Consider the following 21,697-nt stretch of genomic DNA (forward strand, 5'->3'; position numbering starts at 1 on the left):
ACAGCATGGACATACCAAGAATTACACTCCAAAATACATTCTGCTACTCCTCTTGGTTATGGGTATACCACATCAGTTAAAAAAACTAAACCAGTGCTCAAATCTTCATGCTGACCCGGGGTACTGTAACTGTCATTCTCTGAGGTGCAGCCCTTGGAAGATCAGAAAACCTTGGTACTGGTGAAGAAAACAAAAAACAGGGCGCACTCTCTTCGTGCATTACTGTGGTGAAGCACGAGTTTATTAAAATGCTAAAAGTGCATACTCACAAACCAAGGAGATATAAAAACAGAGACAGAGAGCCAGTTGGATCAGTCCCAAATTCCAGGCGACCCTAGATGTGGTTAGCTGAGACGTTTCGGGAGACATACTCCCTTTTTCAGAGCTAAAATATAGACCTGCCAATCTTGCATTTATAAATGCAGTCTCCGATGCACAGGCCTTGTTGGGAGGGACATTGTACCTCTCAACATTCTGAGATGGGAAAGAGCGACGCCCTTTAGCATGAAGTACGTAGGCAAAGGACACACCCTTGCATACCCCCAGTTACATGAAAATGAAGAATTAATGAGCAAAAACTAACTATCTAAATTCACAAGTGCTTTTTTCATCACTATGATTCTTTTGTATAATTGTTTTTAAACAATAATGTGGTAATAAAAAAGTTTGTGTGAAAGGGTTAGTGTACTGTAACACTTTGGGTGTTTAAGAGGAATTCCAGGCATAGATATTTTATACATAGTTAAATTGGTCCAGCTTGGACGATGCCAAGGTCCATACTTGGCCTATGCCATAAAACATGAGGCTGCATCAAGTAAATCAGTATCCCACTTGTCAAGTTTTAAGTGTACTTGCCCGTGAAATGGGAACAAACTTCAGTACTTAAAACTGTTCATTAGTAACATTCTTAAAGCCTTAGTAACATTCTTAAAGCCTTGTTAACATGGTTAACTCTAAATCATTTTAGAGTTAACCATGAATGATGGTCACAGAATCTCTCACTCCAGCATTTCTTGGCAATATGGACCATGTGTATTGCAATTCTTTTTGTGCATAGATGCACCCAATGCAATGTGATAGCATAGTGCTAGTGACAGGCCCTCTTTAAAGTAGTTCTAAAGGCTGAAGTTTTTTTTACCTTAATGCGACTTGCCCTCCAGAGGATTTATCCCCCTTCCTGACCAGGCCATTTTGCGATACAGCACTGCATTAGTTTAACTGGCAATGCTGCACCCAAATGAAATTTGCGTCCGTTTTTTCCCACAAATAGAGCTTTCTTTCGGTGGTAATTGATCTCCTGTGCGATTTTTATTTTTTGTGCTATAAACAAAAAAAGACCGACAATGTTTAAAAAAAAAACAATATTTTTTACTTTTTGCTATTAAACCTGTCCAGTAAAAGAATTTTAAAAGTCAAATTTCATCATAAATTTAGGCCAAAATGTATTCTGCTTCAGCCAGGTCTTTGCTGAAGAAAATAAAAAAAAATCCCATTACCTGTAAATTAATTGGTTTACGTGAAAGTTATAGCATTTACAAATGGCGGTATATATACTGGAATTTTTTCTACTAGTAATGGCTACGATCAGCGACTTATAGTGGGACTGCAGCAGGGGGGAATGACATGGTGTCACTGACATCCCCAGTGACACCAATACAGTGATCGGTGCTAATAAAAAGCACTGACACCGTACTAATGGCACTGGGCAGGAAGGGGTTAACATCTGGGGTGATCAAAGGGTCCTTTTATTCCTGCAAATGGAGCTTTCATTTGGTGGTATTTGATCGCTTGTGCGGTTTTATTTTTTTTGCGCTATAAACAAAAAAAGTTTGGAAAAAAAACAATATTTTCTACTTTTTGCTACAAAACATATCCAGTAAAAAAAAATAAAAAAAATAAAATTTCATCATAAATCAAAATGTTTTCTGCTATGTGTCTTTGCTAAAAAAAAAAATCCCAATATGTGTAAATTAATTGTTTTACGTGAAAATTAAAGCTTCTACAAATGGCAGTATATATACTGGAATTTTTTTTTTTTATACTAGTAATGTCGGCGATCAGCGACTTATAGCGGGACTGCAGAGGGCATTCTGACACTGGGGGGAACTGACTAACTGCCACTGACATCCCCAGTGACACTAATACAGTGATTAGTGCTAATATAAATCACTGACACTCTACTAATGACACTGGGCAAGAAGGGGTTAACATCTGGGGTGATCAAAGGGTTAACTGTGTGCTGTGTGTATTTCACATTATGTACTGTGTGCTGTTTTATTATGTAAGCATGCAGCTTTGTATTGCTATGCTATGCAGAGCAATACAAAGCAGCACGTTGGTGCTGACAGGGGAGAGATCTGTATTGGTTACATACAGACCTCTCCCGTCAGTGTTCCTCGGCGATCGCCAGGTGCCGGAGGGGAATCTCTGGTGATTGACAGCTGTAGCCGCCAATGGCGGCGCAGGTAGGGCGGCACGTGTGCACGCAAGCCCTCCTACCCGAAAATGCTAAATCACATATACAGTATATACGTTATTTTGCACAGCCTTGCCATCCTGTAGCAGTAGTTCTGCTATAGGGCGATCAGGACGCGGTTAAGGTAAAAACCACAGTACAGCTCCCCCCCCCTCCCACCAGCCCCCCTTATACTTACCTAAGCCTGATCTCATTCCAGTGAAGTGCACAAGAGCAGCGGCTCTCCCTCCACAATGGCTCAGAGACAGCAGCAGGATCAATTTCACTGTCAATCACAGCTAGCGAGGAGGCAGTGGGGGGAAAGGGGGGGAAACTGTGCTCTGTGTGTCAATGGCAAGCGGCTTGCTCTGGATGGGCCCAATGAAACTAATCCAGCACAGATCGTGCTCTTCCCAGCACCACCCACCATGACTATCTCTGGTCTTCAGGTAAGACAGCAGAGCCCTGGATACAGCATGAAAGGGGTAGGTATGTTCCAGTAACTGTGGAAGTGATTGGGAAACCTGAATCACTTCCATCAGAAAGTCAACAGTCAATGTGACAAGTATTAAAATGTGTATAACAGCCTCTGCTAACACTGACATATGCCTTACTTCAGTGTCAGTAAATGGGTTAAAGGAAGCTAAAAAAAAAACTGGTATTAAAATGACGTTACAAGAATTGCTGTGTAGTAATTTGTGTAATTTTTTTATTTTACAAAAGTTAAAAAACAAAACAAAGGCAGATAAAAAGAGACCATGTGCAGGCAGAGACAGAGGTAAATACAGGATTTCTTAGTATATTAATGACACCTAGTGGTGTTTTACAAGATTGCTGTAATTTTCCTGCTGCAATCAGAATGGGTTTAGAGGAACTGATAAGTATATAGAAGGACAAGGGGACCAAAATAAAATACTTATTGTGTGCACTTTCAGTTCTCCAGTCTTCTGCTTCACTATGTTTGCTACTTTGTTAAAGTCTGGTTCTTTTAGTGCTTTTCAACTGTACTGTGTTTCTGGCATGCGTTAGATGTATCCAAAAAGGATAAAGCCAGTAAATGTATCAGTGTTAAAATGATTAGCAAAGTGTTCCCATTCCTTGATTGGCCCATTCAGAATGGTGTATTTAGTTAAGAGGTTTTGGTAAGGTTTTATAATTTTAGTAATGATTTGTGTACATGGATCATGAAAGTATAACAGGATGGACGTGCCAGAGTCACACAGCTGTGTGCTATGGCACCAAATGGACCACAGATATGGAGGACACTCACGCTTGCCCAGTGTTGCACCATCTTACTCTCTGAACGCAGTTAAGGAACACCCAGGTGGTTTGGTGGGCTAGCATTTCGCCTTCGATTAGAATCCTTGACTCTCCTTGGGGTGGAAAATTTGGACATCAGTCAGTCACTTTAAGACAGTATCGCAGAACTTATTATAAAACCAATAAACTCAGGGAGAAAGGGATTAGGACACACAAAATACCCAAATAGACCAAAATGTAGACTCCATATCACCACTTACAGTTGTAGCACCCTCTAGTGCGCTATATGAATAGTGTAGTGTATTATAGGCAAAATCATTGTGTGTGACTCATGGTAGTTGTGTGGGTCATGTGATTACGGTTGGGTTATTGCAGGTCAGCTGGATGACTCTACAGGTTGTGGCTCTATCACCTCCTCCTGACTCTAAGGGACCATAGAACCTTCCAGAGGTCAGTAAGAAAGCAGGGGTGGATGCCTAATCTGAATATTCATGGGGGGTCCGGCCAATCCCAGGTTTGGAGTCCCAGGTAGAATGGTGGACTGATCTAAGAATATGAGAGAGCCAGGTTGACAGGGGAGTCGGTTGGATGATGGAGTCCTGAGAAGACTATTGGTGTCTAGGAGGGGTCCCTTAGGTATGGGGGAGGGTCTCTAGGCTGGGCTCAGGCTAGCTCAGGAGGATACATTCTGCAGAGAGGCACAGAAGGGATCAAGGCCTGGAGCAGCAGGGAGCAAGGAGGACAGTGTGAGTACAGAAGCACACTTCGGGATCTATAAGGGGAAAGACTGCCAAACATAGCAAGCTTTCTAAGGACAGCATTAAGCTCAATCCTTTATCCCTGTCCCAGGAGATCTTCCGAAAGCCAGGAGGCCAGGTAATGCTTCCAAGCTATGGAGCTAGGAGCAGGTCTGTAAGGGGAGAGAAGGCATCTCTGCATGTAGCTACAAGAAGTAGAGTGATTTTTGAGGGGCTGCTAGTTACTCACTCATAAGAGGCAGCTGCTACTGATCCGCAACGACTGACAGATTTCAGGAAAAGAACAGTTCAGGATTTGCCTTTGTAGATAGGAAGGAAGTATCCCCCTTCGATGGTTTCATGCCAAGTTGGGCATCCCATAATCCCTGTTCCCCTATCCAAGTTGAATTCCTCTAATAAAACAACAAAACTAAGCTCATAGACTGGTCACTGTATTTGGATGAAAGCCTGTGTGGAAAAATAACTGGCTGTGTGGAGGGAAGCTTAGGGGTACCCACAACACAACATCCCTCACAAGGGTAACACTACACAGTCAATGCACAATAAGGACCTTTAAACCAGACCAGAACTATGTACATTTCAGCCTATAGAGCAACTTCAATTCAGCACTCTTAATCCTTAGATGAGCCACCAGAAATTCCTGCAACGTATTCAGCTTCGATCCAGCTTCTCCAGATGCTTTTCAGCAGATGATTTTTCACCCCTAGTGCTCCAATCTAGGTAATCACCTTCCTGTTCCACTTCCCCTGGATATATAGTAGGACAGCAAGAAGCTTCAGGCCTCAGACCTGGGCCTCTCTTGTGCCTTCCAGATGCAAAAGCGCCTACATAATGTAGCACCCTCCTAGTTTAGCTAGGGGGGGCTAGAGTCCTGATTGTTAATGAAGAAGGCTGAGTAGTGGCCTGGGTGTAATAGCCAGAAGGTCAAATCTTGGTCAGGAGCTTAGAGGCTCTGCAGGCCAGTCCCTCTGGAATTTCCCCTTGCTCTATGGCTTTGGAGGAAGGCCCTAGAGGCAGTGGGTGGATCTGAGGAGTGGTTGGCTGGCACTCTTGAGGGATCCTAGCCATTCCCCAACAAGAGGTTGGAAAGTGGCTGGGACACCCTTAAAAGTGTTGAAGCTCACTCAGTAGCAGGAGAGTTCAGGTGGAAGATAGAGAGGGAGATGTGGGGCAGAAGGAAGGAGGCTGCAAGGAGGCCCAGTAGGATGGGGTCTACCAGCAGGCTTGGAGCTGGAAAGGAGGAAAGCTCAGCGCTCACTGCCCCCCCCCCCAGAAATACCACCTGTATAGCAGGGAAGGAGGAGGAAAGAGTCCAGGACCTGATGAGTATACAGTAGGGTATTATAAGAAGTGTAAAGATTTACTTTGTATATATATGAATGCCCTAGGGGAAGGAATGGGAATAAGAGAAGAATCCCTACAAGCATATATAACAACCATTCTTACAGAGGGGAAGGAGTGCTCACAATGCGCTAGTTATAAACCTATAGCATTATTAAATGCAGATACAAAACTCTTCGCAAAAGTATTAGCTACCAGATTGAAGGAGTTGATGCTAGAATGGATACATTTAGATCAGATGGATTTTGTCCCAGGCGGAGAAGGAAGGGATAATGGCTTAAGAACATTGTTCCTTTTACAAAAAGTAAGGAGAGAAAAGCTGCCGACAATCATCCTGTCGATTGATGCTGAAAAAGCATTCGACAGGGTGGACTGGGGATTCATGATAAACACGCTGGTGGCTTTAGGAATAGGGGACAGCTTGATGAGGTGAATAAGGGAGCTTTATAATGGCCCATCAGCAGTGGTTAAGGTGAATGGATCCCTCTCAGGATTTTTTAAAATGTATAATGGCACTAGACAGGGATGCCCATTATCCGCATTGTTATTTCTTAAATCCCTAGAACCCCTGTTGGCGACAGTAAGAGAGAGTGTAGATGTCAGAGGAATTAAAATAGAGAAGTAGATCATAAGGTACGTATGTAGCGTACGCAGATGACATACTGTTTTATATTGTGAACCCCAGATTAACGCTACCAAACCTAATGGGATTACTAAAACAATATGGTGAGCTCTCTACACTTGAAAATAAACCCCACAAAATCAGAGATCTTGAATGTGAATATTTCAAAGAAAGAGAAGCAGACCCTACAAAATGACTTTCCATTTACATAGAGGGAGAAGGAATTACAGTAGGTTATCTGGGAATAAAGCTAACCCCCTCAATAAAAAATATATACCAGGCAAATTATATACAATTAATAAATGAAATAAAAGAAGAGCTGAGAAGAATTTCAAGGGGTAGGGTTTCCTGGATTGGGCGTATAATATGGGTTAAGAGGTTGATAGCCCCTAAAATTCTGTATAAATTTCATATGCTCCTAGTTTATATACCAGGATCCTTTTTTGGGATAATAAAAATAGTAATACTTAAATATATATGTGCTAATAAAAAAACAAGAATTAATATGAAGTTTTGTGTAATAATAAAGGGAATGGGGATTAAATTTGCCCAATATTAGGTTTTATTATACTGCGGTGATGCTGTCACGAGTAGTAGATTGGACATACAATTCACGGGAGAAAAGTTGGGTTAGAATGGAAGGTATTTTAAATAATGCACATCTTGTAAAGATTATTTGGATCCCACGAAAGTTTCGCACTATGGATGAAAGCATGTTGACACGGGAGGTTTTGAGAGTGTGGGATGGAATATACAAGCATATGGAGTGGAAGTATAATTCTTTATTGATTCCTTTGGTGGGGATGTAGTTTTTCCACCTGGGAATGACAATATTTCAGGGAAGTGGTTTAAAAATGAGGATGCAAGTTTAGGGGCTATAGTAAATAAGAGGGAGTTGTACACGTTTCAAGATTTAAAAAGAAAAAATGATTTATTTGTTGTATTGGATGAAATTAAACATTATCAATTAAGACATTCTTCGTAGCCACTGAGGATGACGGAGGATATGCTACCATTTGAGAAAATGCTGAGCTCTAAAAGAGCACCAAAGCATATTACTTCTAAGATGTAAAAGATCCTTATTGAACTGAAGGGAGCGGGTTCTCCGCTGTTCTTAGAGAAATGGGAAAGGGAGCTGGAAACGAAAATAAGTGAACAGCAGAAAAATAAATTGTTTAAATTGACACATGGGGCAATGAATATGAGCAAGGTTGAAATGAATTACAAGTGTTTAACCTGATGGTATTTTACACCGAGTGTGCCACATAGACAGCGAAGGGAGGTTTCACCATTGTGTTGGAGGGAATGTGGATTAAAGGGAACTATGGCACATATATGGTAGGATTGTCCCAAAATACAGATGTTTTGGCAAGATATAATACAAATCATACAAGAGATACTGGGGATCACTATGCAGAAAGAACCGTGCATTTATTATTTTCTGTAGTAGGAACCTGTAAAGCATTACAGCAGCGATCAGCATTTCGCTGATGCCATGCAGGTCTCCTGCAGACTGTCAGTGTATCTGCTTGCTCGTACATCCCATACGAGCAAGCTGACACTTCTGACAGGAAGACTCAGTGAACTACCATGGCGCTCCATGGTGCCATGGTAGTTCATTGAGAACTACAAGTCAACAGCCGCTAAGGCTGTCGGGACTTGTAATCCATTCATTCACAGTACACTGTGAACGACGCGGCCACGCTGTTTTTAAAAAGTGACAGCTAGTGCAGGGAACTTCTCCTTGTACTGCTGTCACAGGTGGGGGCAGGGGGGATCGAAGGGGCAGTAGGACCGGGAACATAGTACATGTTCCACCCTAAAAACAGGTGGAACATGTAACATGTTCCCAAAGGTGAACTTATGCTTTAAATTATCCATAGGTGGCTCTTTAAAAGCCTTTACAGGTTACCAGTTTAGAGATACACAGCAGGAGGTCTGGTGCTAGAATTATTGCTCTCACTCTGACTTTCGTGGCGATACCGATTAGACTATTAGCCTATTAGACTCCAGATCCCTCCTCTGTCCTTCAAAGCAGCTTATCAAGCCAAGATTGTTTTGATCATCTATTTTACAAGCCAGTAACAGCTTGTAAACAAACAATTTAAAACCAGAAGTGACTAAATCCTCATCGCTTCTGGTTTGTGACATCACAGAAGGTGGAAGAAGCTTCCGTTCCCCCTGGGTGTCCCTGGTGCGGACCCCTCTTCCATTGCCTGTAAAAGTGATCATGCTGCTGTATAGCTGCTCTGATCACTTTTACTTCAAAGAGAATCGTTGGCTAAAAAGAATGGTGCCAGGATCATGGTTGTAGCTGCATATCCTGGTATAACCACCTCAATTTGAGGCTGTATACATACCTACGTCGGTGTTGAGGTGGTTAAGGTATCCCAGTGAATTATTTTTAAATGTTGAGAACTGTGGTCAGGTAATCTGCTGTGTATTCGTATCTTCTGCTCAGGCTGAGGAAAACGAGTTGGAGGATTTGCGGTCATCACCGTAGACAAAAAATAAGTAAATAAGTAAATAAAGATAATGTCATAATAAGGGCATGTTGGAGGTAGTGGGTACAGGGAAAGCCATGCACAAGCACAGCTGTTTGTGAGACAAAACTGCTGGCAACGCTGCAGAGGAAAGATCAGCCTGCGTAGTGCTGCCACTGGGAATGAGGAAGTCCAAGATACTAGCAAGCATCGATTGCTGTGTTTCAGGGGCGGACTGACTATTTGGAAACTCGGGCACTGCCCGAGGGCCCGGGGTCAGTAGGGGGTCCCATGAGATACCCCTGGTACCTTTTTCATAGGATTTTTTGAGTTTGGGCAAGGACACAGGGGCCCCATGATCCCATATTGCCCAGGAGCCCCATGACTTGTCAGTCCGCCCCTGCTGTGTTCATTCAGGAAGGAAAGAAACACGTTTCCCATACCCCTTGATCTCCATCCTGACACCTTATCTCATGGGCAGGGGCTGGAAGGAAAGGCGAACAGCAATGTTGCATGGGAAGGGGGGGGCACCAGGGACCGGTGCGGGGGGGGGCACTGAAAGGGGGGGTGTTCCAATGGTGGGGGGGAATTATTTTAACATTTAATACTATGGCTCCCATGCAATTGCTGGTGGGAGAGGCAGCAGGGGTAAGCTAAAAACTACATCTGAGCCACAGTGGATTGGAGCTGGCGGAGGCAGAGAAGTGGCCGTGGGGGGGGGGGCGCCATTTTAGGTGAATGACTCTGATCAGCGGCTTCGTAGCCACTAATCAGAGCTATTGTTTTGTTCATTAGAGTCTGCTGAACAGTTCTGCTATAACTTCATGGCCACTGGAATGACCATGAACGTATGGCACAGGGAGGAATGGCAGGTCCGTACGGTGTACGGACAGGGCCAGCTAGATGTGATGCAGGACCTGGCAGCGAAAGGGTTAGAGGAGCCCTATGGTCACAGAATACCTTTTTGATTTATAATATCAGCATTGTAATATCAATAGAACCAATAGTTATTTTTGACAATTCAGCATAAGCTTACTTGAAAAATCTCCTATCATGTGAGTTCTGCCGGTCTGCTGGTCGCCGGTTTCCACAACTTCCTAGATTCCCTGCATGCTTTGCAACTTTTCCTCTGCTGTTTACTTTCAATTTCTAAGGACTACATATCCCATGGTAGCTTGCTGCCTACAAGCTGTAATTCCTGTCCGCCTCCTGACACTCCTCCTCTCAGCACCTCTATAGTTCAGAAGGCAGGCTCTGTGAAATGTGTGACACAGCATTGCCTACTCACAGGACATATCGAACACGTGTCACAGAATTCAGGGAAGTAAATGTGTGGGGCTCTTCACAGTCTACAAACTTCAAGATCATTCAGGGTAATAGAAGTAGGCTAGAAAAAAATGGAATACAATGAGTTTACATTCTGACCATAGATATGCTTAAAGCGGTATTAAAGTGGAAAGTTAAGCTGAGCAATTAAAAAGGGCGGAGAGTCAGGATTTGTATTGCAGAAGAGACATGCTTCGTCTCTTCTGCATTAAAACTACTTACCTGCCTGTCTGCCCTTGTACAGTGATCAGCGCACACAGCTCATTGTACAGATCTGGCAATGCCAAATATGATTGAACTCCTGAGTGACACCATGCCCACTTGGCCAATGACAGTGGCCGCCAATTAAGACCCAGAAACCACCCGCCCGAAGATGCCAGCTGCTGGGTGGGGAGCTCACGGATGTCTTATCGCTGGAGCTGAGGCGAGTAAAGTTCCACTTTAATCTCAAATACAAAAATGTATTATATTGCAGCTCACCAATCATTAGATGTGGCTGCATTCATTTTTTAATTTTTTTTTAATTTTAGTTTTTTTTTTCCTTTGTTTTCACCTGGCTATCTGACCAGTAAGACACCTCTGTATTAGAGTGCCTTCACTCTGGATGAATGAGCACAGGGGGCACCTTTGGACAAGAGCATTGTCAGTCTGGGGGGGGGGTTGTTATAGGTGCTAGCAGACTTAAATACACTAACAAATTGAAGTCAGACTCCAGCTAATAACACTTTGTAAGCAGTTACAGCAGTTTTTGTTTTCTTTTTGGGATTAGGCTGTGTGCACACTAGCATTGTTTAGGCTCCTAGAAGCTGTTAGCATTTTTTTTCTGCTCCTAGAAGCTAAATAGTGTTATCCTATGTGTCCGTGCACACCATTTTAGGCTAGTAGCGTTTTTCAAGCTTCAGCGTTTAGAAGCAGAAAAAAAATGCTAAATGCTCCTAGCAGCTTTTTTTTTAGCTTTTTAAAACTTTTTTCTTACTGTACTGTAAAAACACTAATAAAATGCTAATGCTCCTAAACACTACTGTTGCTAAAAAAAACTCTATTACTAGCATTTTTTATCCAGCATTTTTTTTAGCTTAAAAAAAAAAACCCGCTAGTGTGCATGGAGCCCAAAGGTTTTACATGATTAAATAAAAGCTGATCATTTTTATCACCCCTGCTAAATGGTTTGTCTCATCCATGTAAATGGATACTGGAGAGCTTGCTTCTTTTGAAAACAACAGACTTAGTGGCCAGATCACCAGATGAAAACATTGCTCCCAACTGTCCCTGATTTACAGGGACTGTCCCTCATTTGGAACAAAGTCCCTCTGTCTCTCTTTCCCCCTCATTTCTCCCACATTTTGATCTGACCTATATAGCTGTATATAAAATGCACTACTTATGTATCTAGTGTTTCCCAGTGCTAAACCTTTCATCCAATTTTTAAACTGCTGTATTTGTAAATTCCAAAATCCAATATAAAGGAATAGTAGGGGCAAAAAGCACTTATGGGTTCAACCAATCATTTTTTTTGTAAAATTCTCCTTTAAGGGGTGTGTGTGGCGGGGGGGTGTCCTATGCCTGCATACTTTTGCAAACAGCGCATGAGGAGAGGAGAGCAGGTAAGCCGCATTCCTCAGGGGAAATGTACACTGATCATCAGTGCCCTGATTACCAGTGTAGCCCCATCAGTGCCACCTGTCAGTGCCCATCAATGCCACATACCAGTGCCCATCAGTGCACTTCAATGCCACATATCAGTGCACATCAATGCCACATACCAGTGCCCATCAATGCCACATATCAGTGCACATCAATGCCACATACCAGTGCCCATCAATGCCACATATCAGTGCACATCAATGCCACATAGTGCCCATCAGAGCAGCCTTTCAGTGCCCATCAGTGCCGCCATCAGTGTCAGTCAATGCTGTGACGAAACTCAGTGCCATACCCCTGCCCTTCTCACCAACTCGTGACAAAGGACTTGCCAATCTCGCACCGTACTGTCACTTACGTAACAATGCCACTCTCAGCTGCACCCTGCACAGATTTTCCAGCTCGTGGGACCACAATCTATATGCCAGCAGCCTGAGAGTGATTGTTACTGGGTTAGGTTAATTACACAAGTAATCCTTCACACTGCAACCACCACCTTTTCTTGATTGACTTTAAATGAGAGCTCCCCTTCACCAGGCCTGTCAGTCCTTTTCTATGATATTAAAAGGGTGTCACCTGAGAACAACTGACCAATCACCCGGTTTAGGGGATGGGTTCTAGGAGGTCACCAAGTTTGTGACCCAGTCCCAACTACAATTTCATACTAATATTAATAACTACCAGTATGTGCAGATGGTATTCTAGAAACTGGTAGATTAATATTCAGAATTATATTTAAAACCCAGGAATACCAAACACAGTATACCTTTGTCACCCAGGAGGGAAGAGACTGCTTTCTTCCCTTTCCTATGTGCCAACATAGTCATGTAGGACCTTGTTTAGCTCAGCATGAAATGATCTATCCAAATATATACCTAATATTAGTGTGCCCAGTTCCTGTTGGATGCTATGAACTGTATGTGAAATGGTTACATGTGGAATAGACGTTTTATGGCACGCTCTGCATTCCTAGCTCTAATGCCTAACAGGTCATGTGTGACGGCTTACTGAGTTATTGTTTTACGATAGGGCAGAAGAATGTGTCTTTGCAAAATAGACATCCTGCCAAGCCTAATTAGCAGTTTACAGCTCTGGAGCTGGCCTCTATATGTGTTTTATTTACTATAAGAGGCTCTTTTGAAGTCCTTTACAACTTCCAGCTACAAATTCCATTTTAAGATGAGGGAAGAGGGGGTGAAAGATGATTTTTCATGAAAAACAAGATGGCTGAGACCTTAACAAGATGGCTGTTGCGTACAGCTTCTATGTCTCTATTGCACATAATTTTTACAAATGCCGCCTATCATTACCCATCAGTGCTGCCTATCAGTGCCAGTCAATGCCGCCTATCATTACCCATCAGTGCCACCTATCAGTGCCATATATGAGTGCTGCCTTTCAGTTCCCATCAGTGATGCCTGTCAGTGCCAGTCAATGCCGCCTATCATTACCCATCAGTGCCGCCTATCAGTGCCATCCATATATGAGTGCTGCCTTTCAGTTCCCATCAGTGATGCCTGTCAATGACCACCAGTTATGCCTGTCAATGTCCATCAGCGCCACCTACCAGAACCATCAGTGCAGCCTATCAGAGCCCATCACTGCAGCCTCATTAGCGCACATAAGTGAAGGAGAAAAATTACGCATTTACAAAATTTTATGACAGAAACTAAGAAAAAAAATTTTTTTTTTCAAAATGTTCAGACTTTTTTAGTGATTAAATACCACCAAAATAAAGCTCTATCTGTCTCAAAAAAAAAAGATGAATTATTTTGTTTGGGTACAGTGTTGCATGACTGCGCAATTGCCATTCAAAGTGCAACAGCACTGAAAGCTGAAAAGTGGCCTGGGCAGGAAGGGGGTAAACGTGCCCGGAAGGCAAGTGGTTAAGGCAAAGAAGACAAACATGTGAGAACATAATTGTTTATTTCCAGCAACAAAATCATAACTTATAACTTCACCATTATAAAAAATGCATTTAAAAAATATCATAAGTAAGAATCTAAAAAACAAGCAGCCAAGTGTCTTTTCCTAAAGTGAATTTATTATAATTTATAAAGTAGTCTCCATAAACATGGCGGCGGCGCACACACTCTGCGGACACTCTACCTATTTCCGGTCTGCAGTCTCTGCTGAAACTCGGATTTCCGGTCCAGCCGGTGCCGCCCAGTGTATGACAGGCGCGAGCCGTGGGCGGAGGTTGTCCCTCCCTGGACTCAGCTGCCTCTTCTCCTCCCGCTTCCAGCACGAACATGGACTTCAACGTGAAAAAACTGGCAGCCGACGCCGGCACCTTCCTGAGCCGGGCAGTGCAGGTACGAGGGCGGCTGGGACAGCGGAGACCGGCCGCTATCTCTGTGTACGGCCTAGTGAGCGTGCACGAGTGTGGTGGCCTCAGGCTTCATGTCTGTAGCTCGTCATTTTCCTGTTTACCTTCACAGCCCGCATTCATGTACAGGGAGCCTGGCACCAGGAGTTGTTGCCCTCTCCATGTGACCTCATCACTGCTCTATGGAGGCAGAGTCCCCTCTACGTCCTGTACCTGTCATGTCTGATCACTGGGGAGTATACTACAGGCCTTCACTTTCTGTGGTTACCTTCTGCCTGGGGCTACTTCACACCCATCTAATGTATTCCAACACACACCTTACTGTAAGAGGTGGGCAGCACAGTGGATCAATGGTTAGCACTTCCGCTTGGCAGTACTAGGGTCATTGGTTCAAATCCCAGCCATGGCACCACCTGCCTGGAGTTTGCATGCTCTCCCTGTGCCCGGGTTTCCTCTGGGTGAATTGGATCCTGTCTAAATTGGCCCTAGTAGGTGTATGAATGAATGTGAGTTAGGGACCTTAGATTGTACACCCCTTGAGGGTTAGGGACTGATGTGAATGTACAATATATATGTGTAACAATGACAGCGCTATATAAGTACCTGAAATAAATAAGAGGCTGTATAGTAAGTAGGTGCTGAAGTGACCACTGGCTGGAGGGTCCTTTCACACCGGACAACCTCTGCAGATTGTAAGCTCAGTGCATTTTGAACAAGGGCCGAGAAACACATGGAACACAGGTTTCCTGCACCTTCAAAACGCACTGCGCTTACAATCTGCAGAGGTTGTCCGTGTTAACTTGGGACCCTTTCACACTAGGATCTGCATGTGGTAGCATAGGAACACTGTGCAGTGCAGTTTCAGCCCCATTCATCTTGAATGGGCGCAAGTCACACCGCACCAAGAGCACCACTTTTTGAAACGCACAGCAACCAGATCTCATGGTACTTTTGCCCTGTCTGGTGTGGGAAAATGCAGTGTGTTTGCGGTGTCGCTAACGTTGCACTGACACCCACTGCAGATCGCAAGGGCAGTGCGAATGGAATGTAGTGCGGGAAGCCGCACAGGAACGCAACTTTTCCGCACTGTATTCTAGTGTGCAAGGCCCCTAAGAATTCTGTGTTTCCCACAGTGCATCAGATTCGCACCCGCACCACTGCAGGTGTCTGTTAATGACACCACAAAAAGATTCACAGAATGTAGTGCAATTGGGTGAATCAGATTGAATGGGTATGAACACCCGTGTGATCTGGTTGCAGTGCAAAAAAAAATGTTGCATGTACCTTTGCAGCAGGTGCAGTGCGATTTGAGCCATACAAAATGGCTCAAATCGCATATGATTTGAACAGGAATGCGTTGTGATTCCTGTCTGAATCACCTGCGGTTTCCTGCACTGCATTAATGTGAACCAGCACTTAAAGTGATTGCAAAAGCTTAATTTTTTTGCTAAAATTATAAACGTCATACTTGCCTGCTCTGTGTGATGGTTTTACACAGAGCAGCCCCGATCATCTTTGGGTCTCCCGCTGGCACTCCTTGCACCCTTGCCAAGTGCTTGCTCACCTTTGTGTCCATAAGCAGGGCTCAGCACCACCCCAGCTCTTCATCACTGGCTGTGATTGACAGCAAAGGGAGCCAATGGCTGGTGCTGCTGTATTTGAGTCAATGAGAACCGAGAGAGCCTTGGCTTTTGTACACATAATTGGATCAAAATTGGGCTCCAGTAAGTATTTATGGGGGAGATGCACACCAAAGGTTTTTACATTCACATCAGTCCCTAACCCTTAAGGGGTGTACAATCTAAGGTCCCTAGCTTACAGTCATACATACACATACTAGGGCCAATTTAGACAGGATCCAATTCACCTACCAGCATGTCTTTGGAGTGTGGGAGGAAACTGGAGTACCTGGAGGAAACCCACGCAGGCACAGGGAGAACATGCAAACTCCAGGCAGGAGGTGCCGTGGCTGGGATTCAAACCAACGACCCTAGTACTGCCAGGTGGAAGTGTTAACCATTTAGCCACTGTGAGCCACTGGAGTTTGCATGTTCTCCCTGTGCCTGTGTGGGTTTCCTCCCACACTCCAAAGACATGCTGGTAGGTGAATTGGATCCTGTCTACTAGGGTCATTGGTTCAAATCCCAACCATGGCACCACCTGCCTGGAGTTTGCATGTTCTCCATGTACCCGGGTTTCCTCTGGTTGAATTGGATCCTGTCTAAATTGACCCTAGTATGTGTATGTATGAATTTGATTGGGGACCTTAGATTGTACACCCCTTGAGGGTTAGGGGCTGATGTGAATGTATAATATATATGTAAAGTGCTGCGTAAATTGACGGCGCTATATAAGTACCTGAAATAAAAATAAATAATCTTATTGCTTAGAATGCATGAAGGTAAAAACCTTCAGCCTTAACCCTTTGACACCCCAAAAGCAGGTTACAACATAGTGCATTTGCCTGCCCCAGATAGCATGGTACAGTAGTGTCATGGGGTCCGGTTGATGTGTGTTTTCTAAAGTTTTGCATACACTACTATTGGTGCGGCCTAGCACAGTTTCAGCCTGTTCAAATGAATGGGCTGAAATCGCACAGCACCCGGATAACGTGAATTGCACAGGAACACAGAGCACATTCCTGTGCGATTCATAGTGTGAACCAGCCTGGAGACCAGAATGACTCAGAGCAAAGGATATGTGACTAGCTCACGAGGAAACTCCATCAAAGGGTCCAACAATTATATTAATGATCATATCACAGCTAAGGAGAGCAACATTTCGGAGCCACACAGGACCCTTTCATCAGGCATGTGACAATCACCCGATGAAGGGGTCCTACGTGGCTCCAAAACTTTACTCTGAGGAAATCATTAATAAACTGGTCCCTTTGATGGAGTTCCCAAGTGAGCTGGTGACTGATCCTTTGCTCTGTATTTAGTGTCTGGACCTATTCACACAGCTGCATATAAAAAAACAGGACACCGCTATGTCCGGGGCCCCAATTTTGGCCATATTTTGTGCTGTATGGTTGTAACTAAGGATGCACTGAAATTTCGGCCACTGAAACATATTGGTGAAAAATAGCCCTATCTGCATTTTGCCGATAGAAAAAATGTAGCTGATACAGGTGCCGACACAGGAGACTGTGTACTGCAGATGTGAGGGGGGTGGTGGCTGAGAAAGGCAGGATCAGAGCCGTGTATACAGTGACTCACTATAGCTCACAGAATTAGCTGTCACTTTCCCCCCCAGCTAAAGGAAACAAACATTTCCTTTTAGTTTCTTTCCCAGAGTTAAAAGAAACAAAGTTTCCTTTAACTCCGTGCAAAGTTGACCGCTAATTCTGTGAGCCATAGTGAAGAAGAAAAAAAAGCCGGCAATTGCATTTAAAAACTGGCACTGACATACAGTGACAGCCAGTGAGGGAGCCTCTCTATACCCTACTCCCTCACTGTATAGACTGCTCCTCTCCTGCCCCCTACAAAGAGGACCTGTCACTCATATGCTGTCACATAGGGGACTATTGGTCCCCTATGATAGCAATAAAATCATAAGTTAAAAAAAAAATTACGTGAAAGTAGAAAAAAAAATTGGAGCCTCCCCACCCCCATATACGCAGACATTTCGGTTCGGTTTTCAGCCACATGCATTCTGAATTTTCGGTATCAGTCTCAGCACCAGAATTTTAATTTCGGTGTACCACTAGATGTAACATTTGTGCTGATGTTAACGTGGGTAGCGTACAGGGGGTTGCTCCTGCCTAACATGTCTGTATCCAATAGGGCTGAGTTACTAAAGGCAAATAGACTGTGCACTTTGCAACTACAATCACACTCTGCAAGGGCATTCAGAGCTTAGCAAATGAGGTAAAGCTTATACCCAATCGCATGCAAGGAAAAAAAAAGCATTTTTCTCTTGCATGTGATTGGATGATGGAAGCCAGTAGAGCTTTCCCTCATTTACTTAGCTCTGGAGCAAATGCCCTTGCAAAGTGCACAGTGTATTTATTCAAACCCGCCCAAGTGATCACCCCAGGAAGATGCCACCTGTACTTGCCAATCATAAGTGTCTGAGGCATTGCCCACCGCACTGCTGCACTTATACTAGGGGCATGTATACATGTGGCTATGGGGCATTGAATGCTTTAGCTGGTTGGACCTGTGGAGTGACAGCTTCTTGGTGGGATCTCTTGGGTGGGTTTGGACTGGGATCTGAACATATCTGAGCTTGACATTGGTAGTCTTGCATTTTCTGCATAGTTTTCATTATATACTTTTTTTTTTTTCTTGTCAGTCAAATAATTAGACATGTTGCTGTCATTTTGGATTGCAGAGCATGTTCTGTGATTGTCTTTAAACTGATTCTTAATTAGGGTGTCTCCTTGGGTTTCCCCCACACCCCCTTTCCCATTACTGGAATAGTCACTCATTTGTCATCTATATCAGATGACTGCAAAACAAGATTAACCTTATTAAATACAATTATACATCCATTTTCAAAGGCTCTAAAATGTTTTTGCTGCTTGCATGTTGTACAGTTTGCTGCATTTTATAGATTGGGGACAAACAGGCCTGGGCGAATCTCAAACCAGAACTAGGCTCCAGCTTTAAAAACCTATGAGCCAGCACTACGCATGTGATTATATATGTATCTGAAAGATCCAGTACATATGTAGTACCCAGCCCCACATTTACCAGCAGTTACAAGCTTTAAAGTAGTTCTAAAGCCTCAAGGTTATTTTTACCTTAAAGCGATTCTGAAGGTTTTTTTTTTTTGTAAAATAACAAACTTGTTATACTTACTGTGTGCAGTGATTTTGCACAGAGCAGCCTGGATCCTCCTCTTTTCGGGTCTCTTGCCAATGCTCCTGGCTCCTCCTTTCTGTCGGGTGCCCCCACAACAAGCAGCTTGCTATGGGGGTACCTGAGCAGGTGTGTTCCCAAGCTGTGGCTTGGCCCCATCCCCTCTTTCCTCATTGGCTGACTGGCTGTGATTGACAGCAGCAAGAGGGGAAGGGCCAGGAACGCTGATGGGGGCGCCGAGAAGAGGAGAATTGGGGACGCTCTGTGCAATTCTATTGCACAGAGCAGGTAAGTATTATTTTTTATTTTTATTATTATTTTTTCCTTTACAGCCACTTTGCTGTGGAGAGTTGCTGCATACTTGCAGCCCCTCCAAGAAACTGAAGCTGTCAAAAAAATGTGTGGTGTTGTTTATCAACATAGTTGACAACCAATATAGAAAGATAAAGGAAAACTGTTACTTTTGTATCTACTGTGTTTCATTCATCCCTTTGATCTGCAGGTTTATTTTAAAGACTGATACCCCAGCAACTCATATGCCTTCTTATCTTTGCCCCCATCCCCCCACCATTCCATTCAGCCATCCGGAGCAAAGGAAGCCCTATGTATGCTTCAAGGATGGCTGTTCTGGCTTTTTGAGGCAGGGGAAGCAAACAAAAGATATGTATTTGGTGCTGAGTATAAGGAAATGAAATGAACCTGCAGTTTTGCCCTATAAAGTTTACGTAAACAAATTTCTGTATTAGTGGTCTGTGGTACCCTGCTGCATGCAGACATCTAGGCTTGGGTAATAGACATGAGGCCCATGCAGGTTTCTTGTTGGATCTGAACCGAAATGCCACGTTTGTTTCTACAATAGTTTTTCTAATGTGCATTTATCTATTGAATACTGCTCTTGGTTTCATTATGTTTTTTTTTTCCCCACTATAAATTTTCTCAAAAGAAACCCTTTCATTAGAGAAACATAGAGGCTGCCCTTGTGCAACCACTGTACAGCAACTACTAAGGAGAAAAACAGAGCCTGCATAAGTAATGGGCAATATCATGTGGCAATGCACAAGATGAATCCCATTATTGTATCCGGGACCTGTGCAGACCTTCGCAACAAGCTTCTGTGGGAAAAAGGAGCAGGCGCTTGTTTTGGGGTGACACAAGTAGGATTTTGGCCCCTTGGGCTTCCGTGGGAGTGCATTAAGATGCAAACAAGAGCCCAGCCTAAACTACTACATATTATTTAAGGCCAGCCCACCACAGCCTGACTTATGCCACCAGTTGGACTGCCCCGAGTACTGCTAGTACAACATCAGAAAATCACTAACTCCATCCCATACCTAACACTTTACTCCTACAATTGGGCTCTATTCTTGTATTCATTCAAGTGTATCTAACCAAAAATTTTATATATTGCAGATCACCAGTCATTAGAATAGCTACATTATTTTTCTTTAGACATTGTGTTGATCCAGTAAGTCTGTTTTTTCCTCATTTAAAATACTATTTTTCTTTTTCCATTTTGGATTGAGTAGGGGATCATTTTCACATGTTTAATTTTTTTTTCTCGATCTGTGTTCGATTGGGGAGATTTCCCTTAACTTCCTGTGCTATAGCCAAAATAGGAAGTGAAAGAAAAACCCTCCTAAGTTAGGTGATGGTAAACAGGCTATAGTGGGTGAATCTCCCTAAATGGGGCACAGACAGCAATAAAAACTGACTGGTGTCTAATTCCTCTCCACGCTGTCCAAAACTAAAAAGAACAAAAACTTTTTGTCTTTAGTTATACTTTAAAGCAACTCTAAATACCTTTCTTTCAATGATCCCTGTCACAGCATCTTCTTCTGGGTGCCGGTCTTCATCTGTCTGTTAGCCAGCGTAGGATTATGTGACCACTGCGCATGTACAGGAGTCAGTCATCCTGGCACACAAGGACTGAGCCGGCGATGTAAGCGGAGTTGCGCGTGTACAGGAGTCAGTCATCCTGGCACACAAGGACTGAGCCGGTGATTTAAGCGGAGTTGTGCATGTGCAGCTCAGTTTACATGCCTGAGAACACTGCGAGCAGGCAGGTAAGAGTATCTTATTACAAAAGAGATGTCTCTTCTGTAATAAGGAACCTGCCTGCTTATGGGTTGTGACAGAAAAACTTTAGTTCTGCTTTAAAGTACCAAGCTGTCTAGCAGAAGTGGCAGTTAAAAAGTTCAACAGACTGTTTAATACTAATGGGTGCTTACAATGCTCAGCTTGTATTAATTTATGTAAAAGTTTTATTCCAAAAGAAAAAAAAACTGTTCATGTAATTGATTAAAAAGGGTTAGCTGGAGATTGGATTTAATTTGCTAATCACTTATGTAAAGTCTGTTTAAATCTACTAGTCCATATAACACTACCCTCTATGCAGGTTGACAGTACTGCTGTTAAAAGATGGCCACACTGCTTCTCCATTGACCACGAGGTGGAGTGAGTGTAGCCACCCTAAGACAGGAAGTGTTACTTGTTGGATCACCATGTGAAAATATAGGGGTAGGGGAAAGTCTACAAAAGTTAATTGAATGCAGTCAATACATCTAAGGATTAGCGAGTTACAATATATTGTACTTTTTTTGGTTTTAGATACACTTTAAATGTATTTTTAATGGAAGTACCTGAATCTGTGCTGATGCCAGCCCACTACAGCCCATTA

At 43.4% G+C, this 21,697-nt stretch overlaps 1 protein-coding gene across 3 annotated transcripts in view; it reads left to right on the top strand.

The window, feature by feature from the left end:
- The first annotated feature begins 14,035 nt into the window (after positions 1 to 14,035).
- The window catches only part of SH3GLB1 (SH3 domain containing GRB2 like, endophilin B1), an 89,121-nt gene continuing 81,459 nt past the window's right edge, over positions 14,036 to 21,697 (top strand). Inside the window, exon 1 of one of the 3 annotated variants that reach the window (XM_089668897.1) lies at positions 14,036 to 14,201. In XM_089668897.1, coding sequence (XP_089525023.1) covers positions 14,139 to 14,201 — 63 coding nt within the window. In that variant the 5' untranslated portion in view covers positions 14,036 to 14,138. The remainder of the gene's footprint in view (positions 14,202 to 21,697) is intronic. The other 2 variants (XM_089668898.1, XM_089668899.1) reach the window with 2 other exon arrangements.

Source organism: Staurois parvus, unplaced genomic scaffold (assembly GCF_062004578.1).
Source record: "Staurois parvus isolate SC_StPar_1 unplaced genomic scaffold, SC_StPar_1.0 ptg000066l, whole genome shotgun sequence".
Taxonomy (NCBI): domain Eukaryota; kingdom Metazoa; phylum Chordata; class Amphibia; order Anura; family Ranidae; genus Staurois; species Staurois parvus.